Source organism: Oryza glaberrima, chromosome 3 (assembly GCF_000147395.1).
Source record: "Oryza glaberrima chromosome 3, OglaRS2, whole genome shotgun sequence".
Classification (NCBI taxonomy): Eukaryota; Viridiplantae; Streptophyta; class Magnoliopsida; order Poales; family Poaceae; genus Oryza; species Oryza glaberrima.
The window spans coordinates 343,584-370,786 of NC_068328.1; the positions used below are offsets into that span (position 1 = coordinate 343,584).

General features: G+C 41.6%; 1 protein-coding gene and 1 pseudogene across 1 annotated transcript; both read left to right on the forward strand.

The window, feature by feature from the left end:
• The first annotated feature begins 3,845 nt into the window (after positions 1-3,845).
• Positions 3,846-11,141, forward strand: LOC127766500 (uncharacterized). The gene is made up of 9 exons (XM_052291553.1): positions 3,846-4,251; positions 4,810-5,007; positions 5,129-5,251; positions 5,383-5,420; positions 5,545-5,713; positions 6,326-9,484; positions 9,578-9,696; positions 10,128-10,375; positions 10,592-11,141. The coding sequence occupies exons 1-8, from the start codon at positions 4,168-4,170 to the stop codon at positions 10,327-10,329; spliced, it is 4,092 nt and encodes a 1,363-aa protein (XP_052147513.1). The 5' UTR covers positions 3,846-4,167; the 3' UTR covers positions 10,330-10,375; positions 10,592-11,141.
• Positions 11,142-15,413: 4,272 nt separating this feature from the next.
• On the forward strand, positions 15,414-22,940 carry LOC127765698 (uncharacterized; annotated as a pseudogene).
• Positions 22,941-27,203: the final 4,263 nt, after the last annotated feature.

Consider the following 27,203-nt stretch of genomic DNA (forward strand, 5'->3'; position numbering starts at 1 on the left):
GCGACATAGATATATAGATGATCCAGACTTATTCTGATCAGTTCTAAAGCCTAGTAGCTAATCAGTACATGGCCTGATTCGCGCCAAATCTTCTCTTCTGTAATCTCTGCCTGTGTCGTCTTATCTGTCCCACTTTTAACCTGACTGGCTAGCAGAGAATAGGATAGCAGACCAAACAAGTCATGAAATGGCCCTCATATACCCTTTAATTTAGACTGTTTTTTTCCTAAGTAATTACCATGTTTATAGGTGATTTTAGTGCGGAATGTTGGGTAAAAAGATGATGAATTGGTGGCGAATCCAGAATCCTTTACTTGGCATATACACGTTGTTCTGTCACTGTGGGATCTCTCTACAAGTTCAATTGAGTTTTGAGAGCCCATGCATGTTTAAAATGGGTCGGGCCATATCTCCTTTGCAGTTTGCTCCCCCGGCCCGCCAAGTAAGCCGTTCGCTGCATGCTGCGTGCCTGATACTATGGGCCGTCGGATCGAAAATAGGCCCAGGTAAAAGTGGCCCTAAACTCCAAACGGGCACCATGCATCTGTATGCTTTCTCGGATTCAAAGTTTGTGTTTGCTATTACTCCTAGAGTATTATACATTTTTTACCCACGATAGAACAAGTTGATAGGTTGATTGATTTAGTACGGGAACATATAAATGCAATAACTTGTTAAGCTGGTGTGCTCTAATATAAAAAACTTGATAATTTAGTATTTTAGTGCAGTAACTTGGCTAGGTATGTGCTATTTTAATTAGTTAACGAGTGAGTCTTTTTCCACGATATCAAGATGTCATCACATAGTACTCATGTAGATATTGTCTTACAATTTTTGATGTAATTTATAAGAATTGTGTTGCTCATCCATTTTACACCACCTGTTTGGATTTTTTTTTCCTTCACCATCTCAAATCTCAACCGAAAAAATTTCTACACACTAGAATTTAGTTGACATTTACTTACTAGAATGATAAAAACATATTATACTCATACAAATCTGCATGATTATATTAAAAAATAGGTACTTAAAAACTGAACGTGCATAGCCACAGAATGCTCTAAATAATTAAGTTGTTGCACCACTTATTAAGTTATTGTACTATATTAAACCCATTTGCTAAGTTAATGCACTATTACGCTTATTTCTCAAGTTTTTACATTAAATTATACACACCTCAAATTCATGTACCATGAATGCAATTTATTTATTTTTGAATGTGTATGTATTTTAATTTGCATAATTGTACCTGATTTTTTTCCTTTGTATTAGTATACCTTTATTATTTATACGATCCGCGCATGGGTCATGGATCCCATTTGTTTTGTGTTTTGGTGATCTGATCTCATGACCGAACACGTACCTAATGACGACAGACAAGAGAAGAGAGGCAGGCATACAAATGCCGCGCAGGAAAGAATCTGTTAATCAATTTAATTAATCAATTAACATCAACTGGTAGACGTACTATGTGTAGCCTGTACTAACTAACTAATTAACAAATGCAATGCAGGCATAGATCGATTGGTGCACGTACGCACTGTAGGTGAAAGGAAACCTACATACATGTAGTGTACAATTTAATTAGTGCAGCTAGTGGACCATTGTACCTGAACTTGCCCCTTCTAATTGCCTTTTACTGAGGCACCAGCTTCATTAGCTCTTAATCATTGAGGCAGCAATTAAGCAGCTGGGAAAATAATTCGCAATCCTTAATTATACATAGGACCAGTAATGCACCAATTCTTGCTTTATTTCATTAGTTTCTTGTTGAGAGAATGAGAGAGCAAATTAGCAATGCATCTGATCTACTACTAGTAGTATGTATGTAGTGCTACCTGAATGCCTGCAAAAGACAGGCACATGTGACAAGAAATTAATTAAAGTTGCATCGTACACTCCCAACGGGCCGAGCCAGCCGTGGTCCATGCAATGCAATGCATCAAGAAAGAAAAGATTGACCTTATGTGACCGCAACTAATTAGATATCAACACTGTATTTCTATCATCAAACCAACCTACCAATTAAACACCTCGTTTCAAATGTAATTAACCTGTGCTGTACCTACACCAGTATGATCGATGGGGATACTTAGTACGGTTTAAGAGACGACGGTTTTCAGTTAACTGAAACATTAACTAGCTAGATCCTAAAAATTCTGAGAAACTGGGAACATTTTTGTTAGGACTGTCAAGTGTGAAGAGGATCAGCCACCTGATTAGTGATTAAGCTAGTCGTGGTGAGGCACATAATAATTAAGCTAATTAACCACTTATGGACATGCTACATCTGACATTTAGCTGGCTGCAAAAAAGCCTGAAAACTATGTGATCAGAGATGGAATCGGTAACACGCACAAGCTAATTACGAAGGTGACAAATCGGCCATTTGCAACAGAATATTCCATCCATGTGCTTCAATGCATATACGGGTGCGTTGTTTCCTCCCATTTCCTAACTTTTACTCCCTCGCTATCTAAACACATGTTTTTGATTGCTCAACGATACGTTTATCTTTCAAAATCTCTATATAAAAACTGCTATAGATATCATATTAATTACATTTTCAAGTATTTTTACCTAATACTTCGGAAACAATTCTCAACCTTTGGAAAAGAACAGAGCCGCACAATGGAGCGCATACATACAGTGATACACAGCAGGCAAATCGAAAGTTGTAGGTTGATGCTTACCCGAAAAGTGGACAGAGAATTGTTACACGCATGCAGCATGTGGTAATAAGACAAAACCAGGAAATTAAGGGCTCTTTGAATCGTATGATTGAGAAAACGTAGGAATAGGAAAAACGTAGGATTTTAATAGGAATGTAAGTATAAAACAGAGGATTGCAAAACACAGGAAAAACACAGGAATAACCGTTTGATCGAACCACAGGAAAAACACAGGAATTGGATAAGAGAGATAGTCTCAAAGGAAATTTAGCAAGAGCTTCAAGTTAGCAAGAGGTTGAAGCTCTTGCTAAATTTCCTCCAAAATCTCTATAGGATTATCCATTTCATAGGAATTTCAAAAGATTAGATAGGATTCAATTCTTTGTTTCAAAGGGCTTCATAAAGGGCTTCATAGGAAATTTTCATATAGGATTAAAATCTTCTAAAATTCTTATGTTTTTCCTCCAAATTAAAAGGCCCGAGATATATCATATATGGATGGATGATGCAGAACAGAAAGCCATGGTTAGCAGTACTAGTACAATATATATGATGAATGATCGATGTGTCCGACGTGTGCGTCCATGGATCCACTAATAAAGTGTTGCTGTCAGTTCCAGTGACGTTGTAACTACTAGTAGGGAATAGAAAGAAAACAACAATTATTGGTAAGTTTCAGGAGAGGATCGATAATCAGACAAGTCGAGACAGCAGGAAGCTGACGCATTACAAGGTTTGTTTGGTATACGTGCGTACAACAACAACGCATAGATAGATGTATGCCTTGATTAGGAAAAAAAAAGGGCAAAGAAAGCAAATGAAGAAGCATACAGTACGTAAATTGATTAGATTTACAGCTAACGGTTACTGTACATTGATCTGATCTGAAATCTGATGATGCTGAATGTGAGTAATGGTGCTAGTAGCTGCTAATTAATCCAAGGCAATTAGCTTGTCTGTTGCGTTGCCGTCGATGGGCGGCGATGGCTGGCGGAGCAGAGGAGGTGGGGAGGCGGCCATTCCCATGGCGCGTGGACGACACGACAAATGCCCAAAAATGAAAGGGAGGGAAAAAGCTTACTAGTAATAGCTTGGCTTAGCGAGCAGCTACAGTAGCAGGAGTGGAGTGGAGTATTAGTTAATTAATTAGTCCACGGCGTTAATGATACTCCACCGATTGAAAGAGTAGCAGCAAAGGGGAATCCTTTCCACCATCCCACTTCCACCTTTCTTCTTCTTCTTCTTCTTCGCGGCGACATGGCGCGCGAGGGGGAGGGGTGGATCCATGACCATGAGTAGCTTACGAGGATTCCCCAAGCCCACCACCCACCACCCACCGCCACCTTTTGTTCCGCAACCGCAATGATTTCTTCTTCTTGTACCACACTGCTTCTGCTGCTGCCGACGCCGCCGCCGCCGCCGCCACCAGCAAACCCCAATCTCGCCTGACCACCGTTCCCCACCTCGCCTCGCCTCGCCTCGCCGCCGATACACGATGTTCAAGCTGCACCGCCACCGCTCGTCGGACCGCGTCGGCCAGCGCTTTGACTTCCGCTTCTCCAACTTCCGCGCCGTCCAGGTACCATGCTCTCCTCTCGATCCCCCATTCCTTCTTGCCCTCCTCACCTTGCCCCTTGGGATTCGGATTCGGATTCGGATTCCTCGCATGGGGAATCAATCGCTTGCTTTGCGACCTCGATTCATCTACGTAGCTCACCAGCATCCAAGGTTTCGCATTTCCTGCATCTGCTACCTACTATCACCCCATACTTCCCTGCTCCAATTCATCCATTCTGTCATTCTATGCCAAATGAGCAATTTTCCCTAATAAAAAAGACAACTTTGTGCAACCACACCGGTCGTCTTGGGGTGCCACTCACAGGATGTTTCGTTTCAGAGAGCACAGCATTTATACTCATCTTGTAACTGGCATGTTCAATTCTCACAACTAGCACAAATTCACATCCCAATGGAGCGCAATGCCGTCCCAATTATAGTGTGCATCTAGTTGTTATCCTGGTAATAAATGAATACAGAAGCCTGCATAATGTGCTATGATTTCAGCTGCATTTCCGGCAGTACCTCTCGTACGCATATTCCCCCGTCTTTATATCTTACTGATCTGTGTTTTTGACAGGTCCCGACAGTATCAGACAGGCTGTTCCTTTCGATTGTCTCAGTGGATACTGGAAAGACAGTTGCCAAGTCCGGTAAAGCAGCTGCCCGCAGTGGAATTTGCCAATGGCCCGACAGCATATTGGAATCGATATGGTTTTCTCAAGATGAAGTGTCAAAAGAATTTGATGAATGCCAGTACAAGATTGTTGTTTCTGTGGTATGGATATTGCTTGCATTGTTATAGATTTTGCTTTCAGCCATATGTAGCCTATCATAGTGATGTTGCTCAACTTTACTGTTGTTTGTTTGTGTCACTACCAACAATTCTCATGTTGCAGGGATCTATAAAAAGTGGTGTTCTTGGGGAGATCTTCCTAAATCTCACTAACTTTCTGAATTTGGTGGACCCAACCGCTATCTCTTTGCCGTTGAAGAGATGCAACTCTGGAACAGTTTTACAGGTAACTTTACTGATTTTATACTTTTCCTTCTAAAGCTATTTTTTCCCTCAATACATTGACTCGGTTCTTAGTGTTATGTGTTCCTTTCCCCAAAAAAAATGCTTATAGTGCAATTTGTTCTTCCTGTGCAGCTTAAGGTTCAATATCTTGGCGCCAAGTCTAAGTCAAGGTAACTAATTCTGAAGCTTCAGCTTTGTTCCCCTTATTTTCTTGTCCTACAACACAGCCTTTTAGTCTCACTATACTGTTTTCCCACTATATTTCCCCTTTACCATGTTCCCATTTCTACGCAGTGGTGTGAGATCCTGGAAGGATTTGTCCCCTCGTCTCGATGACCGTAGTCCAACCAATGATGACATTGACAGCAAGTCAGATGGCTCTGATAGTGTTGCAAATAGGAGTGTTCGCTCTTCATCAGGAAATCCTTTAGGTGGCACTACTCAAGATGAACTTGGAAACAGGGTATGCAAATGTTTAAAACAATTTTCTCCATCCTAAGTTCATTCGTCTTCTCTAAAACGTGTTAATTTAATTTTTGATTGTTTAGACTCATATCTCCAATACTAAGCATGCCATTCTTGTTGGAGGACTCTCGAGATGGTTTCTCATTTGACTGTTAAATTTCACTGGAAATGCTAATTGGTTTGGTTACAGATGTTAGGCTCTTCTGATGCTCCATCTGTTCAATTTCTAAGCCATTTGCTACTTCAAGATGGTTATGATAATTCCCTAAACATATAGTTATGCTAAGTTGGAATACCCCAGTTTCTATGTCCTGATATGTAGATACCCTGGAAAGAAATGAAACAAAATATCCACTTTTGGGGCCTTTTCTTCAAAGCCAACTCCTGACTCTAAAGTCATTTGCTATTGTTCATTAGAACATATTGTTAATTTGTTTTGCATATTTCTCACGTGCTAAATATTCATCTATATTGTGTGGGAACTCTAGCTCCATGAATGTCTATATGTTTTGTTTTATGTGGGCATAAATATCACTTCTGTCATTTTGCGGGCGACGTTTATAAGAGCATTATGCGTGCATGATTATTCCCTGTCTTCTTTTTTTCCCAGGAAATGAGTTTCTCAGCATCTGGGTCCCACCGGAGTTCTAATTCTGGAGATAGTACCGCGGATAGAACAAACTTATCCCCTAGAGACAGCTCTAATGGGGGTATGCATGTGGGAAGGCAGGATTCTGCCAGCTCGTACGTTAGCGCAAGTCGTGGTGATGATGGATTTAGATCAAACAATTCATCTTTCAGTTCCCGTGCATCAGGTCCAAATGTGTTGCAAGGAAATACTCCAAAATCATTTGGAAATGGGTTTGGTCAGTTATCATTAGGGACATCTGATTCATCCAAAGAGCTTCTTGAAGCGGCTGAAGAAACAATTGAGGAACTCCGTGACGAGGCGAAAATGTGGGAACGGCATTCTCGCAAGTTGAAGGCTGATCTGGAGATGTTGAAGAAGGAATGTTCCGAGAAATCCAAGCAACAGACTGAGCTAGAAGCTGAGCTGTCTGCTGCGCATGCTGAACGGGATTCCTATAGGCAAGAAATTGAAGAGTTGAAGTCATCTATGAAAGAGGTAACCATGCGACAAAAGGTTGGAGGAACCTCCAAATATGGGGACTGGATAGATCTGCAGAAGGAACTTGAAGATGATGTGAAGTTTCTGAAAGAATCAAATGCAAACTTATCCATACAACTGAAAAATACTCAAGAAGCAAATATAGAGCTTGTTTCTATTCTTCAGGAGTTGGAAGAGACCATAGAAGAACAGAAAGCAGAAATATCTAAAATTTCTAAGGTCAAGAATGTCACTGACGCTGATGCCTTAAAAAAGGGTCCGTTAGTCAAACAGGACACAGAATGGGCTAAGCAACTGTCAATTAAAGAGGATGAAATCACAATGTTGAGGGAGAAACTAAATCATGTGCTCAATATTGAAAATTTAGGTTCTGATGCTGTTTATCTTGAACTTGAGAAAGAAAATGAACTTTTAAGGGTTAAAATACAAGAGCTTGAGAAAGATTGTTCAGAGCTAACAGATGAAAATTTGGAGCTTATATACAAGCTGAAAGAAGTGGGTGGTGCTACAAAAGGTCAAGGCCCTTGTATTCCAAACGATAGCAATTTGCAAATTGAAGAGCTTAAATCACAGATATGTCAACTGGAAGAGGAGCTTAGGAGCAAGGAATTGCTGCACACTGGAAGTTTTGCTGATGCGTCAATATCTAGCTCAAAAGTATTACAGGAAAAATGTGCTGACCTTGAGCTGAAGCTGCTGAATTTTAGGTCTCAAACCTATGAGCTAGAAGAGAAGTTCCAAAAAAGCCAAGAGGAACTAGAACAAAGAAATCTTGAGTTATCTGAGCTGAGGCAGAAGCTTGACAGTTCCCATTCCATGGCAGGGGAAGGTGTTCAAACTAGTGGTGCAAGAGGATACCAATTTAGAAATGGTATGGATAGTGAACCTGAGACAGATGTGTTGAAGGCTAAAATTCAGCTACAGCAGCAGGAAAATGATGATTTGCGATGTTCCAAAGTTGAAATGGAAAGCGTTATTTCTAAAATTCAGGCAGAGAAGAGTCAGTTGGAGGAACGCCTGGAAGCATCACGTAAAGAAAGCAGCATTTCTTCAAAATGCTTGGATGAGGTGCGGCAAGATATCCTTGTGCTTTCAAGCAGCATAGATTCCCATGTTTCTGCCAATAAGGTTCTGGAAAGAAAGGTAACTGAACTGGAGAGTTGCAAAGCTGACCTAGAGCTACATATATCGGACCTGGAACAGGAAAACATAGAGCTATCGGAACGCATTTCTGGACTCGAAGCTCAGTTGACATACATGACAAATGAAAAGGAGTCAAGCGAGCTGCAGATACATGATTCTAAATCACTTATCGTCAATCTCAAAGATAAAGTAGAGCGCCAGCAAGCAGAGATGGAAACTCAAAGGCTTGAGTTTAAGCAAAAACAACAGGAAGCTCAGAGAAAATTGTCTGAAGCACAAGATGATTCAGAGGTTCTGAGGAGATCTAATTCTAAACTGCAATCCACAGTTGAGAGCCTTATTGAAGAGTGCAGTTCTCTGCAGAATCAAATTGCAGAGCTGAAGAGGCAGAAATTGGAGTTGCATGGCCACCTCACTCAGCAAGAGCAGGAATTGGATAACTCAAAAAAACGAAACCTTGATTTTTGCAAAACAGTCGAATTCCTAGAGGCAAAGCTTTCTTCACTTCAGAAAGACATTTCTTCCAAAGAGCAGTCTTTACTATCAGAACTGGAGAGTATATTCCAGGAGCACACGGAGCAAGAAGAAAAAATAAACCGTGCACATTTCATGCTAAACAAGATTGAGAAAGAAAAGACTCTTGAGGTAGAGAACCTTGAGAGGGAGGTCATGAGCCTCACTGCACAGGCCTCCTCCACACAAGAGGAGCGAGAAAATGCCACAGTGGAGGCCATTCGAGAGGTCTCTGTCTTACGAGCAGAAAAGGTCAAACTTGAGGCTAGTCTCCAGGATGTCAGTGCACAATTGAGGCATTACGAGTCTCAATTGGAAGACCTTCGTAAGGAGTCTAAAAGCAAGATTAAAGGCTTAGTTGACTCCCTGAATGCATCGAAACAAAGCGAGGAAATGTTGGCAGCAGATGCTGAACATATGAAAAAATTGATGGAAGATGCTAAATCTAATGAAGATAAGTTAAGGAAATCTTCTGGTGAACTAGAATTGAAGCTTAAAGCTAGTGATTATGAGAAGCAGCAAATGATTGAAGAAATATCTGGTCTGAAACTTCAAGTTCAGAAAATAATGAGCCTTCAAGACGAAGTTCTCAAACTTAAAAGTTCTCTTGATGAGGCTAAGTTCGAAAGAGGAAAACTGGAGGAGCTACATCGTTCTGTTACTGAGGAATGTGAAGAATTGAAGGCACAGAAGGCTATGCTGACAGATAAAATGTCCAATATGCAGGAGACTTTGGACAATGGTGAAGAAGAAAAACGAAGCAGAATAGCTATGCAGGCAAAGCTTGTAAGGCTGGAGAGTGATCTATCTGCAGTGGAAGCATCGCATGTACATGAGGCAGAGCTAAAGAATGAACTTAATAGAATCAAGAGATCAAATAGTGAGTACCAGAGAAAGATACAATCTCTTGAGCAGGAAAATGAGGACCTTACAAGTCAGCTCGAGCAGATGGCCCACATCAAAGAAGAGGACCTTGGAAAGCAGGTTAACCCTAAAAAGTGCTTATCATGATTATTTTTTGTTGATTTTATTGGTTTTTTTAATGTCTGTCTGCCATATATTTCCTTGTAACTGCAGGATATTGGTGGTTCTCCAGTTGATGAGGAATCTGGCATTCATTTGAAGATCCAAGTATTGGAAGCTAAGCTTGCAGAGGCTTTAGAGGAGAATAAGATGTACAGAGCTCAACAGAAGAGGTATTCCTTCTGCTCCAAACTTACATGCCTTTTGTTATGTATTACCCAACCTAGAACAACACATCATAGAAGAACATTTCTTTCCTCTGTTACAGTTATCCATCTAACCTTTGAAACAAAATTTGATATTCTTACAATGGCATCTGCAGTCTGCTACACACACACACACACCCCCACATGATGTGTTTGGGCTGCTGGTGATATTTAAGCTGAATTACACAATGTTAATGAACATAAATCTTGATGCCATATGTTTACACTATGTTAAATGTTTCATTTTGTTGGTTTGCTAAATCATCAATACTGTTGAACTTGGACAGCATATCTCCTTTGGCAAATCTTTTTCATACCTAGTCTGATAATCTCTGCTGCCTTCCATTCAGAACATCATGATATTCTTGTTTTATTTTTATTTTTCCTTTTCTGTACAGTCCCATGCCTGATGGGCAGTGTGCTGCTGGGAATGGCAATGAGAGTAGTAACGAAAGGGTTTTGCAACTAGAAGGAGAGCTAAGAGATATGAAGGAGCGGTTACTCAACATGAGCTTGCAGTATGCAGAGGTAGAGGCTCAGCGGGAACGATTAGTGATGGAACTGAAAGCTACCAAGAAAGGAGGAGGGCGGTGGTTCTAGCTTGTCGTAGAACTATTGCCTGCCATAACAGAGACTGACATCACAGGTACCTGTGTATACATTCTTGTCACATAGGTTGCTTCCAGTTATTGATACTTGTAGTTTGGATGCGTAAGCCAAAATTTCTTGTGAAGCTGATCCGAGCTCGTGACTAATGGGATCCCATTGTGTACCATGGTGGACAGAATGCCTCTTATCATTCAATCTGTTATAACTGAACTCGCTAGCTAGTACCCAGTGTAAAACCCTTCTACTTTCGCAGATGGACATCATATGAACCAGAGCCATGTCTGCACCATGACAGTATGTTATCATGTGAGAGCAAAAGCCAAGTGCTGAAGCAGATGTGATGTGCACCAGACTATGCTAGTTGGTACTGGAGCATGAGCTGCAAAAGACTGAAGGTCTTGGTGATAGGGTGAACTGTGAGTCTGTGACTTCTCCCTGGAGAAAAAGGCTACCACTAAACCTTATCAAGATAACGCCCTTTTAACTGATTGATTATTATTTGTGTAATATCTTGTCTATTTTTTGTCCGGTATACCGGTTTCTTGATTGACTCGGAGGGTGAACGTTATTTGTTAATATGGTTACTCGGATCACCCGAAGATTACATCCATTCCAGCAAGAGTGAGCTTAACTGTTGATAAAAAATGTATTAGCTCTTTTTTCCCTCTCCCTGAGAACAGTGTGATTGTGTCAAGAGATTTAGTTAGTAGTACAGTCACCATACTCTCCTAAATTATTTATTTATTGTAATAATGAAAAAGCATTATGTACAATATCAAGGGTTATGCCCCTTTTCTGTTTCATGACATCCATCCAATCTTCTTGTATAACGAGGATTGATGAGCACTTTATTTAACGAGGCACTACATTTCAGTGTAGCAGAATTGTAACCAGGTGCCTCATTGTTATTTGTCTCAGCCTCTCAGGCACTGTTCTCTTTCTTATCTGCTTCTCAAGAAGTTTAAGAATTAGCATGATGATTACATCCACTTGTGCCTGCATGTTCAGGTGAGATCGATCGATGATCGTCATAGGCAATTGTGCAGTTACAGTGCTATCTGTTTGCTGACATGTGTCCAGCTTATTTACCACACGATGATCACCAACTTGAATAGTCTGTTAACCTAAATGTTGACGATCATTGCCTGAAAATTCAGACAAGAGGCATGCAGGTACATGTTCTTGTTCCCAGTTCCCATTGGTGGTCCAGAACCTGACTGACTGAAGAACTGATCTGCATCTCTTGGATCACTAAACTCCAGTTTACAAGGTCCAAGCAAAATGAAGGATGATCAATCAGAATCAGATAAGAAGATGAACAATGGCCGACTTGTTGTGGAGTGACACTGAAACAGAGGAGTAAAAGCAGGCAGTGGATGATATGGCCTGAATTTTTCTGGCCTTGGAACTTGGATCGTCACTGAAACCGTAGGGTATGTAAGGTGGTCAGGGGGACACACCACCACTCCTTCCTCTCCTCATCCGATCTTCCTATACTATGGATCATGGGGCATGGTCAAATTCACTTAATTCCTATGGATCTGCAATTAGTTCTCTGCAATTCTGCATGCATTTCATTCCGGTGTTCCCTCCTGCCTGTCTGCAGGAAGCTGCACCTTCTTCCTCCAAGGAAACCTGATTTGATCTTCAGATCATGAGCATGAAAAGTGCAGCTGTATAAAGTAATCCAGCTTTCTGTTTTTTTTTTCGTTTTCCTGAAAAATGCAGAATCATTTGGTGCTGTTTCCGCGAAGATGTTAATGAACATTAGTTAAGTAAATAATAATACTATGCAGAAACCAACATTGGATGCCACTATTTTTTTTAAGAAGAAAACGAGACATTGGATACCACTAATAATGATAGAAATGATGATATAGTAAGTGAATCCAGCAAAGGACAGCAGCTAAATGAAGCTGACAAAGAAAGATGGATACGATTAACTGGACCCTGAAGATCATATATAATACTAATAAATGGTAACAATGACCAGCCTAGTGAGAGAGGTAAACATGTAGTACCCTGTACTGAACAGTATTAGATCGATCGATCGATCGATCGCGTCTAATAAAAAAAAGGGACGCACGCACATTGGTTGGTTGTGACGTATTCCCTCCGTTTCGAAATGTTTGACACCGTTGACCTTTTTAGTACATGTTTGACCGTTCATCTTATTCAAAAACTTTTGTGAGATATGTAAAATTATATGCCCACATAAAAATATATTTAACAATGAATCAAATGATAGGAAAAGAATTAATAATTACTTAAATTTTTTGAATAAGACGAACGGTCAAACATGTGATAAAAAGTCAACGGCGTCAAACATTTCGAAACGGAGGGAGTATATAGAAGGAAACGTGCCATATGAGTAGGACAAGATAGAAAAATGCAGATGTAATGCTACCACTAAAGAAACCGATCGATCGATTTCATTTGGTTTATTTTGCTTCTTTCGTCGTCCAACCCTTTTCTGATAATTAAGCAAAAGGCTGAAAAAGGTATCGAGGATCAAATAAGGATTAATTATACTAGCTGACCACACCATATGCAGTTAACAGATCTCGAGTAATGGAATTAATAAACATATGCAGATGGAATTAAACACGTACATGAGCTACGCAAAAGCGTGCATCCGAGCAGAAAAGGGATGATGAAAGTTCTGAAGAAAGAAGCATATGCAGCAACAGCACGATATGCATGGATATGGTAGCTAGCTGCAGGTAGAGGAGAGTGACCCGGCCGTACGTCATTGTCAGTACATCAATCAGTACAGTGGAGATCGATCGCCATGGATGGATGGATGCATGCATGCATGGCCTACAGGGAAGGGGAACTGGATCCCCAGGAATCCAGCCATGGAGGTAGGCAACAAGCAGGCAAGGCCTCTCGAGATTACTCGTGGATTTGGCAGCTAGGGACTTAGAAGCTAGCAACCCTGCTGCAGCTCGATCGATCCATCAGTAAACCTACAGACATGGGGCAGGCAGGCATATGCGGATCATCGACATCGATCGCTAGCTACGCTACCCTACATGGATATACTCCATATTTCTGCCTTGATCAATCAGAGACTATCCACGCGTGCAAACTGTGCAAGCGATTGATTTAATTTGCATCCCATCCCCGCCCATGCATGCGATCCGACAATGCAGACAATCACATTCAGCATGTTCATGTATGCATGGTTGCCAATGATAAGCTTTGCTTGCTACCCCTTTCGTTCCAAAATAATTTTATTTTTCACCATCAAATTTGTTCCAAACTAAATTCATCTTTCAAGTTTTCATTATATAGAGTTTGTAAAAGTGAAATGATAATATATTGAGACTAGATAATTAAAAATGAATAACAATTGCATTGGATTTATTTAATATAGTGGAGTATATTAATTCTATTTTTTTATACTTGTATTGATATGTATGTGTGAGATGAGTGAAAAATAAAATTATTCTGAGACGGAATTGGTACTATACAAAGTACAAACCATGCATCATGCAGGCTACAATTCTCTCCTTGGTTTATCCAAGTGGCCGTACATGCATGCCTGAGACAACTCGTACTGATGATCAGATCGATAATATAGTATTATTAAGGAGATGGATTTTCATTCTTGAGCGATATTCACTTGTTTCTTACATATTCTTAAATGATCACTAAAAATATTTTGAGAGCCCTATTTTGTTGGGGTACTCACAATATTTTAAACACATTTCCTAGGATTAAAGCTATAATTTTAGATGCATGCTGGAATAATGAGGCCGGAATGATTTGATGGGAAAGAAGACACATCATAATAATAGTGTTAGTACCCTCCACACTGATCATCATTGTCCAGGAGAAAACATTCGCTCCTTTTTTTAATGAGCCACATAGTCCCTTCATAAAAAAAACGAATCTGGATAATTTTTTTTCCGATTCGTTTCCGAAAGTTGATTCTTTCTTTTTTGGATGAAGGGTGCAAGTAGTCATTGGCCATCCAATCGTTCATGATCTAAATCGGATGGCTAGAAAATGGCATACAATCGATGGCATCACCAGATCTAGTAAGATACTAGCTGACATTCTGGATGCCTTGAATTTACTACGTTAACTGAAGAAAAATGGTAAAATCTAAACCATTAGAGTGTAGGTTGATAGTAATGGTTTTTGTAGAATGTAAAGAAAAAAAATAAAATAATTGTATATTAAATATAATCCTATTTTTAATACATATTAATTATATAAAAATATATTAACATATATATAAGTTAAGAGCGGTATAATATCCAACTCAACTAGCGTGTCCAAAATTATGCGCAAAAATCCTTATTTTGATATCAATATCATCGTGGCATCATGCACGTATGTGTGGTGTGGGCATAGCGGCAATCGACTTGATGTTAGTTCTTTTATCGAGCTGGTGTATAGGCGGTATGCTTTTACTTTTTTATTATAACCTTACATGATTGTAGTATTGTAATTTTTTTCATGTTATATCAATTTGAAACCTCACATCTATTTGTGTGATTTTTTGGGAAAAGACTATACGTTAGGATAATGTCCATGCTGTACCTAACGAGATCCTTCTTTCCTGACCCCAATCCCCAATGGCAGAAGACGCAGATGGCGATGAGGGCGACGAGGACAACTAAATCCTTCTCCGCTGACCTCGACCCCCTGTGGCGGCAACAAGGATGGAAGTAGATGGTGATGAGGACGGATGCTGTAGTGCCAGTGGTAACGAGGACCTAGAGACAGAGACCGAGCAAACGGGATGTTGCAAGAGCTTGTGCTGCAGATGGAGCGTGTGGCATGGTAGCAGCGATGGTGGATGGGGCCATTGGTGCCAGGGTCTATCAGCGACGGTCCATGTGGTTGGCGACAATGGCGGTGGCGCTTCCCTGATCGCCATGGCCACGCATGGAGGTGGATCCCGAGCTGTGGTATGTGGAAGCTTCTAGAGGAAAAGGAGGAGGAGGTCTCGGTCTAAGTCTTGAGGAGGTGTCGAGGAAGGATGGGAAGCGCCACGTAATTGTAGTCATCCCACCGGTAACCATTTCGATCTCTTCTTCTTTTCCCCTCTCAGCTCAGATATGATACCTAATGGGTATCAGCCGGTATCACCAAGATATCGATCAGTTCCAACAAGGTATCATTTGATACTTGACAGATATCACCCGATACCTATGTGGATACTAGGCCTAATACCGACCAACACGTATTGGCCTGGTACTGACTGGTGTTAGTCAATATAAATGGGGTATTAGTCAGTACCTACGGTGTAATAGATATGATATCGATAGGTATAAGAAATCTGATATCATCCCAAGGGGTTCCTGTAGTATAGTAGCCTGTTTTTATATTTTTAAAAAAGAAAAGTGTGTGGGTGTGGGCTATTAATAATCGCAGCGTCACTACCACCGCGCGTACGCAACGCAACTGCTCTCAATTCAATCTCGCTTAATTCGATCGTCTTCTTCCTCCATCCCAAAGCTCCACTCCACGTACGCCTCGGGATTTGCTCCATTGCCTCTGCTCTCCCGATCGATCGAGTAGTCCCCGCCCGCTGAAACATGCATCTTCCCTACCTAGCTCGTCTTCCTCTACTACTTATACCCGCCCTAGCCCCTAGCTAGCTACTAGTGGTAGTGTCACAGTGACAGTGAGTAGTGGATACCATGGAGCACCCAGTTAGTAATACCATGGAGCCGGATCTCCGGGCCAAGGACCACCGCGCGTGCTCCGCCTCCGCCACCGACACGTCGTCCAGGATCATCGCGCAGTGGGCGGCGCGCCGCCGCCAGCTGGCGTGCGACGACCAGGTGATCGACCGCCGCGACCGCGACTCCGAGCTGCTCGCTCTCGCGCGCCTCCACGCCGTCTCCATGCTCGACGCCTCCTTCCTCCGCGCACACGACGATGCCGGCGGCGGCGGCAGGCGTGCGCGTTCGCCGGAGCGCGCGCTGGTGCGGAGGATCGCGCGGGAGTGGACGGCGTCGTCGCGGACGTCCCCGCGCGGGGGCGGCGCCGGCGGCGAGGAGCTGCTTGGCGAGACGGAGCGGCAGCGGGTGCGCGCCGTGCGGGAGCGCGTGCGCATGGCAAGCCAGGGGCAGGGGCACGGTGGCGCGCACACGCCCAGGCTGATGCGTGGGCGTGGGCGGCATGGGCAGGACGTGGTGACGCGCATGGCCATGGAACGCCAGCGCGAGCTGCAGGGCCTCTCCGACCACCGCGCCGTCTCCGCCTTCGCTCACCGCGCCCGCATTCAGGTCACATCTGCATGCCATGCCATCTCTTAGCTTCACTTAGGATTTTCTTAATTGTTATTCCCAATGCAAATCTGATGAAATTGACTAGTCGTGGTCTGCATTGCGGTTGCATTTCATTTCGCAGAAATGAGAAAATGAATGCCAACCTTCAATTCTCACCAAAACAACTGCTAATATACTGAGTACTACTACGTTGTAGTAGCACTTACCACCCCATATATATAGTACAGATGAGTTGATGTTGTTTCACTCTAATTGAGGCTTGTCCAGCAATTGCATGCCTTGTCTAGCTGCTGCTGCAACCTAATCATGTCAAGTGTCATAAAAGAAGAGTAGGGAGTACGTAGTATCTTTCTTTCAACTCTTTTGATCAAGGAATTGTTTCTCATGTAAATAATTCTAATGGACCTGCTAAACAAGCAGCTGAAAAGGTTGCCCGAGCACCTTCCTTTCCAAGTCCCCACTTGTACTTGCTTCATGTCTGCCCCTCTCTTCTGTGCACCTCTTCTGTACTTGCCGCATTGCACATAGTTAAATACGAAGTACTTATCAAATATGTGAAGTTTAATCCTTCATTGACTAGTAAATTCAGCCAAAAAAAACGCTGTTGTGTGATCCCTAGCTAGTTCCCTACCATGAATAGTTTCAGTATTGCTCTCTGAAACATTTCTGAAAAAAATCTGAAACTGTCTTCTATTAGAGTAAACAAAAAAAATATCAAGTGCTAATGACAGATTTTTTTTCCCCTTGGAATAATTGACAAAACGATGTTTTGTTTCATGGGATTGATAATTATCATTTTACAGTCTTTTCTACGAGGTAGATCCTTCCATAGTGGAAGCCCTATGCATGATGAGAGACCACTCTCTATGGCAGCCAGAGAATTAGGACAGCTTAGACAGAGTCATCCAGTCTCTAGATTCAGGTATGGCTTCCCTTGCCGGGCATCATCTGCTCTAATGTTGGTTTTCTTGGTTGCCACAGATTGGACCTTGCTTAATAGAGTTTCACTGACTTAGTTAATTGGCTTCAAAAGTACTCTTTGCACTCTACATGACTGTTATAAGTATAATTTCAGCATCTAGTACATAGAAAGGACCACTTCTGGTCAAGTTGCCAAATGAACAAATTTTTGGTAGTTGTTTTGAAATATATACCTTTTTCCATATATATATTTCCAGCATCATGGTGACACAATATTGTTGTTGACCTAGGGAAGAAGTTCGCTCAAGAACAGAAGTTACCACAAATGGCCCAGCAACAAACCACACTGGACCCATGGATACTATTGTAGATCTGCACTTACATGAAAATGATCATCGCCAAGAGAATGCTACTCACAATGAAATCCAGACACATCAATCAATGGAAAATGAATCTGTAGATATCCAAAGAAGTATAACAACCAGTAATGATGATGTTGTCCAAAGTGACTTTGGTCAAGAACAGCTTCACAGATATGAAGATTATCCAGATTCAGGGTCCTCAGAAGAGGCCAGTGAACAATCTGATTCTTCCAGTCCATCTGACAATAGCAATCAACAAGAAGAAGAAACTTACGAGCAGCAAACTAATCTGCTATGGTCAAGAGAGACATCTAGTAGTGAAGATGGAGATCATGAATGGAATGTTATGAATTCTCAAGAAGCTGAAGCACAATGGAGGTCAGGTCCAAGTTTTTCTTCCAACCGAAATATTAACAGGTTCAGTCCACCGGACGATGATGTATATGGAGTGGAGCTCAGAGAACTCCTAAGCAGGTACTTCTTCTTTTTTTCCAAGAAACAAGAACATGAAATGGCATTTACACATTTTGTTTGAATAATGCACAACCAGATTACTGTATTTTGTAGGCGTAGTGTCTCTAATCTTCTTCGTAGTGGCTTCCGAGAAAGTTTGGACCAGCTGATACAATCGTACGTTCGAAGACAAGAAGAGCATGATGATCCTCTTGATTGGGATTATCAAAGGCAGGGAACAGCTACTGGGTTACACAGCGACGATCAAGGTGAAGACAGGATCGATGAAGCAACAAATCAGACTGTTTCTGACACCAGGGATCACCAGCCGTCGATTCTTCCACAGCAACGGCATTGGCAGATGGAACTGCCTCATCATCATCATAACTGGAGTCAACAAGCCATGCGTCATTCTGAAGTTGTGAGCCTTCATTCACCCTTGCTGAAAAGTTTCAGATTTTCAGTATGGTTCAGACATGGTACAGCATATAGGAGTAGTAGATAGATAGGGTTATCATGAATGGAAGGAATGTGTTTGGCAGGACTGGGATGCCATCCATGTTCTGCGAGATGACCTGACCGGACTACAGCGAGGGATGACCAGCATGCAGCAGATGCTAGAAGCTTGCATGGAGATGCAGATGGAGTTGCAGCGCTCCATCAAACAAGAAGTCTCTGCTGCTCTGAACCGCTCACTAGCCGTTCCTGCAGGTCAGAAGTTGATCTCTTCAACCTGTTTCTGCTATCTCACTGTACATATCTGACAAAGCTCAGATGATAACTTGATATTCTTAACAGGCGAAGAAGGGATGTTAGAGGATGGATCAGAGTGGAAGCTAGCGAGGAAAGGAACATGCTGCATCTGCTGTGACAGGCAAATTGACTCGCTTCTTTACAGGTACTCTTTCAGAAACTAACAGTAGAATGATCAATGATGTTATTCATGACTGACAAATTAAATGAACACCTTGTTGTACTTGCATACGATGATCAGATGTGGGCATATGTGCACCTGCTCAAAGTGCGCGAGCGAGCTGCTCCACGGGGTGGGCAAATGCCCACTGTGCCGTGCGCCTATCGTCGAGGTAGTCCGAGCTTACTGCATAATGTGACACACAGTTACTTCAGGCCTAATCATAATATAGAAGAAGAGAAGATGATGAAGATGATGAGTACTAGCTTTGTCGGACTGAAGCCTTTTTGAGTTTTGGATGCTGGAGTTGTACTACTTTACTACATTAGTAGGGGTTTAATTTAGGAGATGCTACTACGAGTAATTGTGAAACTTTCACAAATAGTATGTTTTAATAATTCTAGTGCCTGACAGAGCATCCATGCTAATGTAATGTGCTCTTGTAGGAGTAATAACTTGTAATCCATTAGCCTTGCAAACTCATTAATGAAATAAGTGACCCTTGAGATCGATCATTAGCAGTATTCATCACTTCTCCGTTGTAGTACCATATTCATCAGGGTTCTGACTTGCTTTACTTTTGGATCTGCGTTAGATTTCTTTTATTTTTTTTAAGAAGCGTATGTTTTACCTGGCCTCTACATTCAACGGATATATGCAGCCTTTTTAAATTCGCTTATGTGAAGATTTAAACTCAAGACCGAGATGCTATTTAGGTCACTGCATGTTTACTGCGTTGGATATATATTAGTTATATCTACACCTTATTAATTTGAGCTGATGGTTGCTAACAGATTAATGGCCTATTATTATGTACTATACTACTAATACATAATGAGATAAGTGATCCTTGAGATCCATCATTAGCAGTTCATCACTTCTCTGCTATACCATCATCACTTATTCATCCTCACTTATTCATCAGCGACGATTGGTGGCCTTCCTCCAGGGTTTACTTACCTGGGCATCTCTGAGCCGGTTTTAACTCCCTGATGCTCCTGGTCTCTTGGCAGCTGTGGAAGAAATAGAACTCCAGGGTTTTCGACTCGGCGCTCTCTTCTGTCTCTGTGGTCTTGGAGTCTATCCTTTCGGATGGTCATCTGTGGTCCTTAGCCGGGGTTGCCGCTTCTGGGGTTTTCTTGAGAGTGTAGCGTGGCTCTACCCCTTTCCGCTGTTAGGAGTTGCTTTTTAGCCACTGCAGTACTTCCGAAGCTTTAGTTTAAGTTTTTTCCCCTTCCCTTGGCATAAGCTGGTCTGGCTGATTGCTTTGGGTAACGAAAATTCTTTTTCTTTTAATATATTGGCGTGCAATCTTTTTGTGCCTTTGTGAAAAAAAATTGTTCTTTTTCTTGTGAAATAAGGTTGATTGATATATTGATTAGTAATTAATTAATTAGTTATGGATATATCATAAGTTGCCGATAATGCCGGGATTCACCTGATCCCTGGGCTGTGGGCCAAGCTAGAGAAGAGACTTGTACTTACTGCGCAAGACGAGGCGATTGGCGAGGCAGATGCAGTTGCAGTTGAGAATTGAGATGATGCAAGGCCTCTCACGCTGCCGACGCCCTGCCAATTGCCAAAGTCGGCGGCTTCTTCTTCTTCATCAGCTCTCCTCTGCCTTCATCGCCACTCCAATTTCCGCTTCCCCGGTCTCTTTTCGCTGCCTGCCTGCCTCCCTCCTTTATTTCCTTGGTCTTCAGTGTTCTTCTTACTTGCTTCCCAAATTCGTGCCTTGATCTATGGGGGTGAACTACTTTTGGATCTGGATATATGGCATGTTTAGTGTTTACTACGTTGGATATATAATACTAGTGTATGATTATGTTTTTTGTTGTGATAGATTTGCTTTTATACCCTGCTCCAGTAACAGCGTGCAACGCTACTCGGCAACTAAAACTGACAAGAACAAGAGCAGCGATCTGATCATTCAGCCTCAAATTAACGACGTTACAGAGGAGAGCAACGAGAGGCCTACCGATAGCAGTGAGATCAACCCTACTGTTGGTGTTTTTGGGGAACATTATTTGTTCTGGACTCAACACATTTGTCAGCTTAGCAGCCACCGTGATGGCACCATATACAACAACCAGCTTTATTGGAAAAATAATTATGATATCGATGTCACTAACCGTGAAGAGAGTAAGTGATATTATTATTTTAACCTCGCTGTTCTCTTATGCTATAGTATATTATACTCCATCCGTCCCATAATATAAGGGATTTTGACTTTTTGCTTACACTGTTTGACCACTCGTCTTATTCAAAAAATTTCGGAATTATTATTTATTTTATTTGTGACTTACTTTATTATCCAAAGTACTTTAAGCACAACTTTTCGTTTTTTATATTTGCACAAATTTTTTTAATAAAACGAGTGATCAAACAGTGCAAGCAAATAGTCAAAATCCCTTATATTATGGGACGGAGGGAGTATGTATTTTCTTGTTAATTGCCACATTTGCCAAGCCTGTATATGTGATTTACAAACCTGATCTTAAGGTAAGTTGCATAATTTTTGTTCCATTATTTTTACTGGATTACATGCCATATGCTCGGCCCAACGAAGCCACATGTACAAGAAAAAAAAAAACTCTTAACAAGAACAAGTCAGTTTTCCATGCATACATAGGGTAATTAGACAATTTTGCTTACATAGTGATCTTCTTTGCTGAAGCTCCGGTGGAGCCAATGAGGTACTCAGTGGCCACACGATGCAATCCTGATCTGGAAAACTGTCTATGCATGACATGTCAAATGGTGCAGATTTTCTCATTGAAGTTGGCTCACACTAGTATAAATAGTGGTCCAACACAGTTATATGGATATATTGCAGCACGGGATCATGTCGACTCAATGCTTAATTATGTTTTCAATCGCAGCAGAGATGATCCCATCGCCGTGCACCAGGTATATACATCCATACTTATCTGCAATCATTTTGGATTACGTTCTGAATTCTGAATGTGTTGTAACAAATATACCTTTGATTTCAGTTTGTTCATAGAGCTATTCCTTAATAATATACATACTGTTCAATTTTACAGGGTTCTCTTATCGAAATGACTGGCCCTAAGAGAGGCATTGCACTGATCCCCGAATGTCTGTTTGAGTTTGACATGAGAATCAAAACTGGGGAGAAAGAAGAAGATGATCTACAGCTGATCGACGGAATGATAGAGTTGGACGAAATGAGAATGCCCGAGACGCCGTACACAACTCGCATCAATGGCGATTCTGGCTCCGTCGACCTGTGTTTAGCGAATGTTTTTAACGGAGTAGAGGCAACGGTGGAAGTTGTCATATCGGAACTGATGGTGAATGGTTTTGATCTATCGATCAGCTGTGTTGTTTCAAGTTCAAGGTACGAATACGATGAAAGTAAAGAGTTTCAGATATTCGGTGGCAGTATTGGTGAGGCGTGTGGCCTAAGAAGGTTTGTGTTGGCTGTCTACTTGGATACTGTGATGCAGCTGAAGTTGAAGGTAGATCAGAAAGGGTCCAATGGTGTTGAGCATTGCTGCTCCTTTTCATGTAAGCTGCATGGATGCGCCAGCGAAGATGTAAAGCTTGAGGAGGTGGCTTCTATCTCGGTGAAGGTGACCTGGTCGGCTTTGATTGAATGAACTCCCTTGTGTTACTGTTTTCATTTGTTGCATTTCAGTTTTGGTTGCCTGCAGTCTGTACCCCTAAGGGGATTTAATTTGGATGATGCTATTACCATTTTATGAGGGAGACCACCTGTGTTTAATTCTTGTACTATTACCTGACACTGACAGAGCATACTCCCACATGATAGTGGAGTAGTACATGGTAATGTGGTATGTGGTCTTGTAGGCAGGATCGAACAACTTTGAATCCAGTAAGTAGGCTCGCAATTAATGAAAAAAAAGTGATCCGAGATGGAGGGATGGATGGATGGATGGATCATTAGCAGTATGTGCGTTTTTGTACTTGTAGCACTCCTGTGTGTCAATTTAATTCGATTCCTTTTTTTAGAAACACAGTACAAACGCAGGCGCTCACAATGTGCGCACACTCACACCTATGAACGCACACATAAATAAGATAGCATTATGAGATGGAAAAGTGTATATGCAAGGAATGTTTGGAATCAAGTATAGTAGTCCGTAGATAGATATGTGTAGTGTAGCAATTAGTAGTAAGTTGATCCTACATGGCTACATGAATAAAAGAGTGAGAGAAGTCGTACTAGAAGAGGATGATACCAGAATACGAGGAGCATGGGGATTGCTCTTCGATCTAAGTGGATATGGTCGCATCGCACTTCCCAGGAGAAGCCTTGGCAAGGCCTTTCCATCCCATGTTCTCCGAAAGAACAGAGTTTCGTAGCTGCATCTATGGCTTGCCAGATCGGTGATGGCACGACGACTCTTTTCTAGGAAGACCGGTGGCTAGATGGATCCTGTATCCGCTCACTAGCGCCGGCACTCTATGATCACGTTCCCAAGCGAACCCGACGACGAAGAACGGTAGCAGAGGGGCTACTCAGCAGGACTTGGATCCGCGATATACGAGGAACCCTCGAATTGCAGGCCATCGTAGAGTATCTCAATCTCTAGTCGTTGTTGCGGAAGATAGAGCTCTCAGATCGGCGGAATCAATTTATCTGGAAGGGGGAGAGTTCGGGCCTCTACTCCTATCACTCTGCCTACCAAGCATTGTTCCTCGGTCAAATCCCGTTCCAATCTACGCTGATTTGGAAATCGCTGGCGCCGCTGCGATGCCGCTACTTTATTTGGCTAGTCGCACTCAACCACTGCTGGACGGCAGACTGATTAAGCATCAGAGGCTTGCCTCACCCCAGCATGTGTGTCTTATGCGATCAGCACGAGGAAAGCATCAATCACATTTTGGTCGCATGCCCAGAATCAAGATAACTCTGGTGGCTACTGCTTTCGGCCATCGGTCGCCCGGAATGCTTACCCGTCAATGAAATCTCATTCCATTCCTGGTTGTGTGACAAGAGGGAAACCTTCTCCAGCTCTCAACGGCGCGGGTTCGATACCATTACTACACTAACAGCATGGATAATTTGGAAGGAACGGAATAACAGAGTGTTCAACCAAAAGCAGAGAAGCTGGACAGAAGTGGCAAGGGCAATGGCGGAAGAGGCAGCGCTGTGGCGGCTCACCAATACTGCCATGCCGGCCATGCCTTTAGGGCGCTTAGGTCGCAACATTGTGCCGCGAGATTAGGGTTTAATGTTCTTGGGTGACTTCCTGTAATCACGTCTCCTTCTGTTTTTCTCTTTCACCTGTACAAACTTTTACTCCTCTTAATACAAAGATGCGCTCCTTACGTATTCCGAAAAAAAATGATACCATAATACTATACTAAGTACTAGAAGCTGGAAGGGTAGGGTGATGGCAATAGCAAGTAAGAATCCAAGTGCAGAGATCGACGGAGTACAGCTGCATCGCCGTCGCCGGCACCCGGCCGGAATGGAATACTATACTAAGTACCAGAAGCTGGAAGGGTAGGGTGATGGCAGTAGCAAGCAAGAATCCAAGTGCGGAGATCGGCGGAGTACAGCTGCATCGCCGTCGCCGGTGCCCGGTCGGAATGGGATAGATCAGCAGTGGGGCCGAGGCTGAGCACAGAGATAGGCCATGGGCTTCAAATGGAGTGGAGGCCCAAGTGTGCCTTCCTTCCTCAATCAAACAAAAGGACATTCAGCAGTAGCACCTTACCTCACCGAGAAATTTAGGCAATCAAGCACAAAAGGGCATGCAGCAATAGCACCTCACCTCACCGAGAAATTTAGCGGAGGGAGGGCCGCCACCGCCTCCGCCTCTGCCTCCACCGCCGCCGCCGCGCCGGTCTCCCACAGGATAGGACAGGGCGCCGTCTTCTTCGATCTGCGCTAGCCGCCACAATATATCCCCTTCCCTCACCTCACCACTCATCTACTCAAGGAGGTATGTGTATGTGTATGTGCATCTCCCTATCTAGATTAGATTAGCTCCTTTCTTATTTTGTTCGGCCTTACTCCTCATCCTCTTTAATCTTTCTCTCCAACGTTGATTACTCTTGTCTCTAGTCTCTCTTATGTATAACTACAAGTATATTCTCTTATGTATAACTACAAGTATATCCATTTCAGTTCAGTTCAGTTCAAACACATTTGGCTACTCAAGTCACTCCACCCCTTTTCTTTTCTCTTCCTATTAAATAATTTGATGCCCTGCACCCTACAGCCCTACCTGCCATCGGCCCATCGCACATGTCACACCACTGATTACATTTTCACTCCTCAAATTTACACCCCTGTTTACACCCGTATCGTATATCCATCTGCCCTCTGATTCTGCCCAAATGTTGATTTATATTCCACCTATTTTTTCTTCCTTTTTCGAAAAGACATAATTAGTGCCTTGATAGTATTATAAATGCCTCATAATATATCTGTCGAGGCAGTGACGGACATATGATGTTATAGATGGGTGTACGATAAACTAATTTGTTTATAAAACAATAAAATATTTAATTGTTATACAATATTATTTCTAAAGAAATGTAAAAAAATCCAATATTATTTCTAAATCTTATTTTTATATGTAGATCTCATTGTAATGCATAGGCATGTAACTAGTAAATAGTGAATATCACAACTCACTTGAACAATATATATATTGCATTATGATCATTAGATTCATAACAAGTGTTGATCACTAGTTTATCCAAAAAAAAATTATATGACTATATCGTTTAATATTATTAACCTTTATAGCATTCTAGATTATATTTAGCAAAAATATCTTTCTCTTAAAAATACTAGCCAGGTACCTTTTATAAATACAATATCATTAACAAAGATAATAGTTATTATTCCTCATGTAAAAACATAGGTAATATATATTACGGAGCACACACACATGAGCTAGCTGCTTAGTATTCATGTGCAAGTAATAGTGTTGTATGTAGCAATATTATTATAAAAAATAAATAAGAATGAGAAAAAAAGAAGAAGATGGAACAACAGAAGAATATAAGGTTAAAGTTTTTAGTTTCACACCATTCACTGCAAAGAACAATTTTAATAATATTAGTATATTATCGATTAATGTGACTATATACCATACCATGGATGTGAGCAACCACCCTCATGTGTTTGGGCTAGTGACTAACCTACTCTTTTTCTTACTTCTTTCGAAGTTCTCTGAACGTATTTAGGTAAAAGATGTTTTATTTTGGATAAAAAAGAAACAATTTAACTAGATTATTTTTAGAGAGAATCCATCTTGTGCCGCTGACTTTGTTCTTGTTCTATAATATGCCATTGAGTTTATTAAGTTCTACAGCATGTCATTGTATTTTGCTTAAATTCTATAATATACCATCACCATCCATTTAGATTCCGTTAGTACTGTATAATTTGTCCTAATGATTGAAATATCCCTAGGACAAAAATTTCCAAAATTTGGCCAAAAATTCCGAAATATCATATTATAAACTAGGTAGAGAAGTTGCCCATCTCAAACTCTTTAAGTTTTACAATCTGTGTGATAAAATTGTACAATGCTAACGGAGGCTAACTAGACGACGATGGTATACTATAGAAGTTAAGCAAAATACGATGCCATATTAGAACTTGACAAACTGTCACGCCCGGAATTTCTATCCAAAATTCCAAACGCTTACATGTGTGTTAAACCCTCGTCCAGGAATCAACCGAGGCACACAATAACAAATTGATAATAGAGTACAAATAAATAACTATTTAATATTCGCAAATAATAAATTATCACAGAGGTAGATAGTTCCTCTCAAAGAATAACATTCTATGCAGCGGAAAAAATAAAACTATAACAAACTACGGAACAGCTATGGCGACTCCACTCCACAGGCATCTTAACCAGAACAAGCTCAATCCCCCAGATCATCACCTTCGCTAAAATACTCCTCTTCTGATGATTGAATATTGCAAGAATGAGCATA

Bases quoted from the DNA above. Each gene is read 5' to 3' on its own strand.
- LOC127766500 (XM_052291553.1), top strand. From the start codon at position 4,168: ATGTTCAAGCTGCACCGCCACCGCTCGTCGGACCGCGTCGGCCAGCGC. The intron at 4,252-4,809 runs GTACCATGCTCT...TGTTTTTGACAG, and splicing joins CCAACTTCCGCGCCGTCCAG to GTCCCGACAGTATCAGACAG. The intron at 9,485-9,577 runs GTTAACCCTAAA...TTGTAACTGCAG, and splicing joins AAGAGGACCTTGGAAAGCAG to GATATTGGTGGTTCTCCAGT.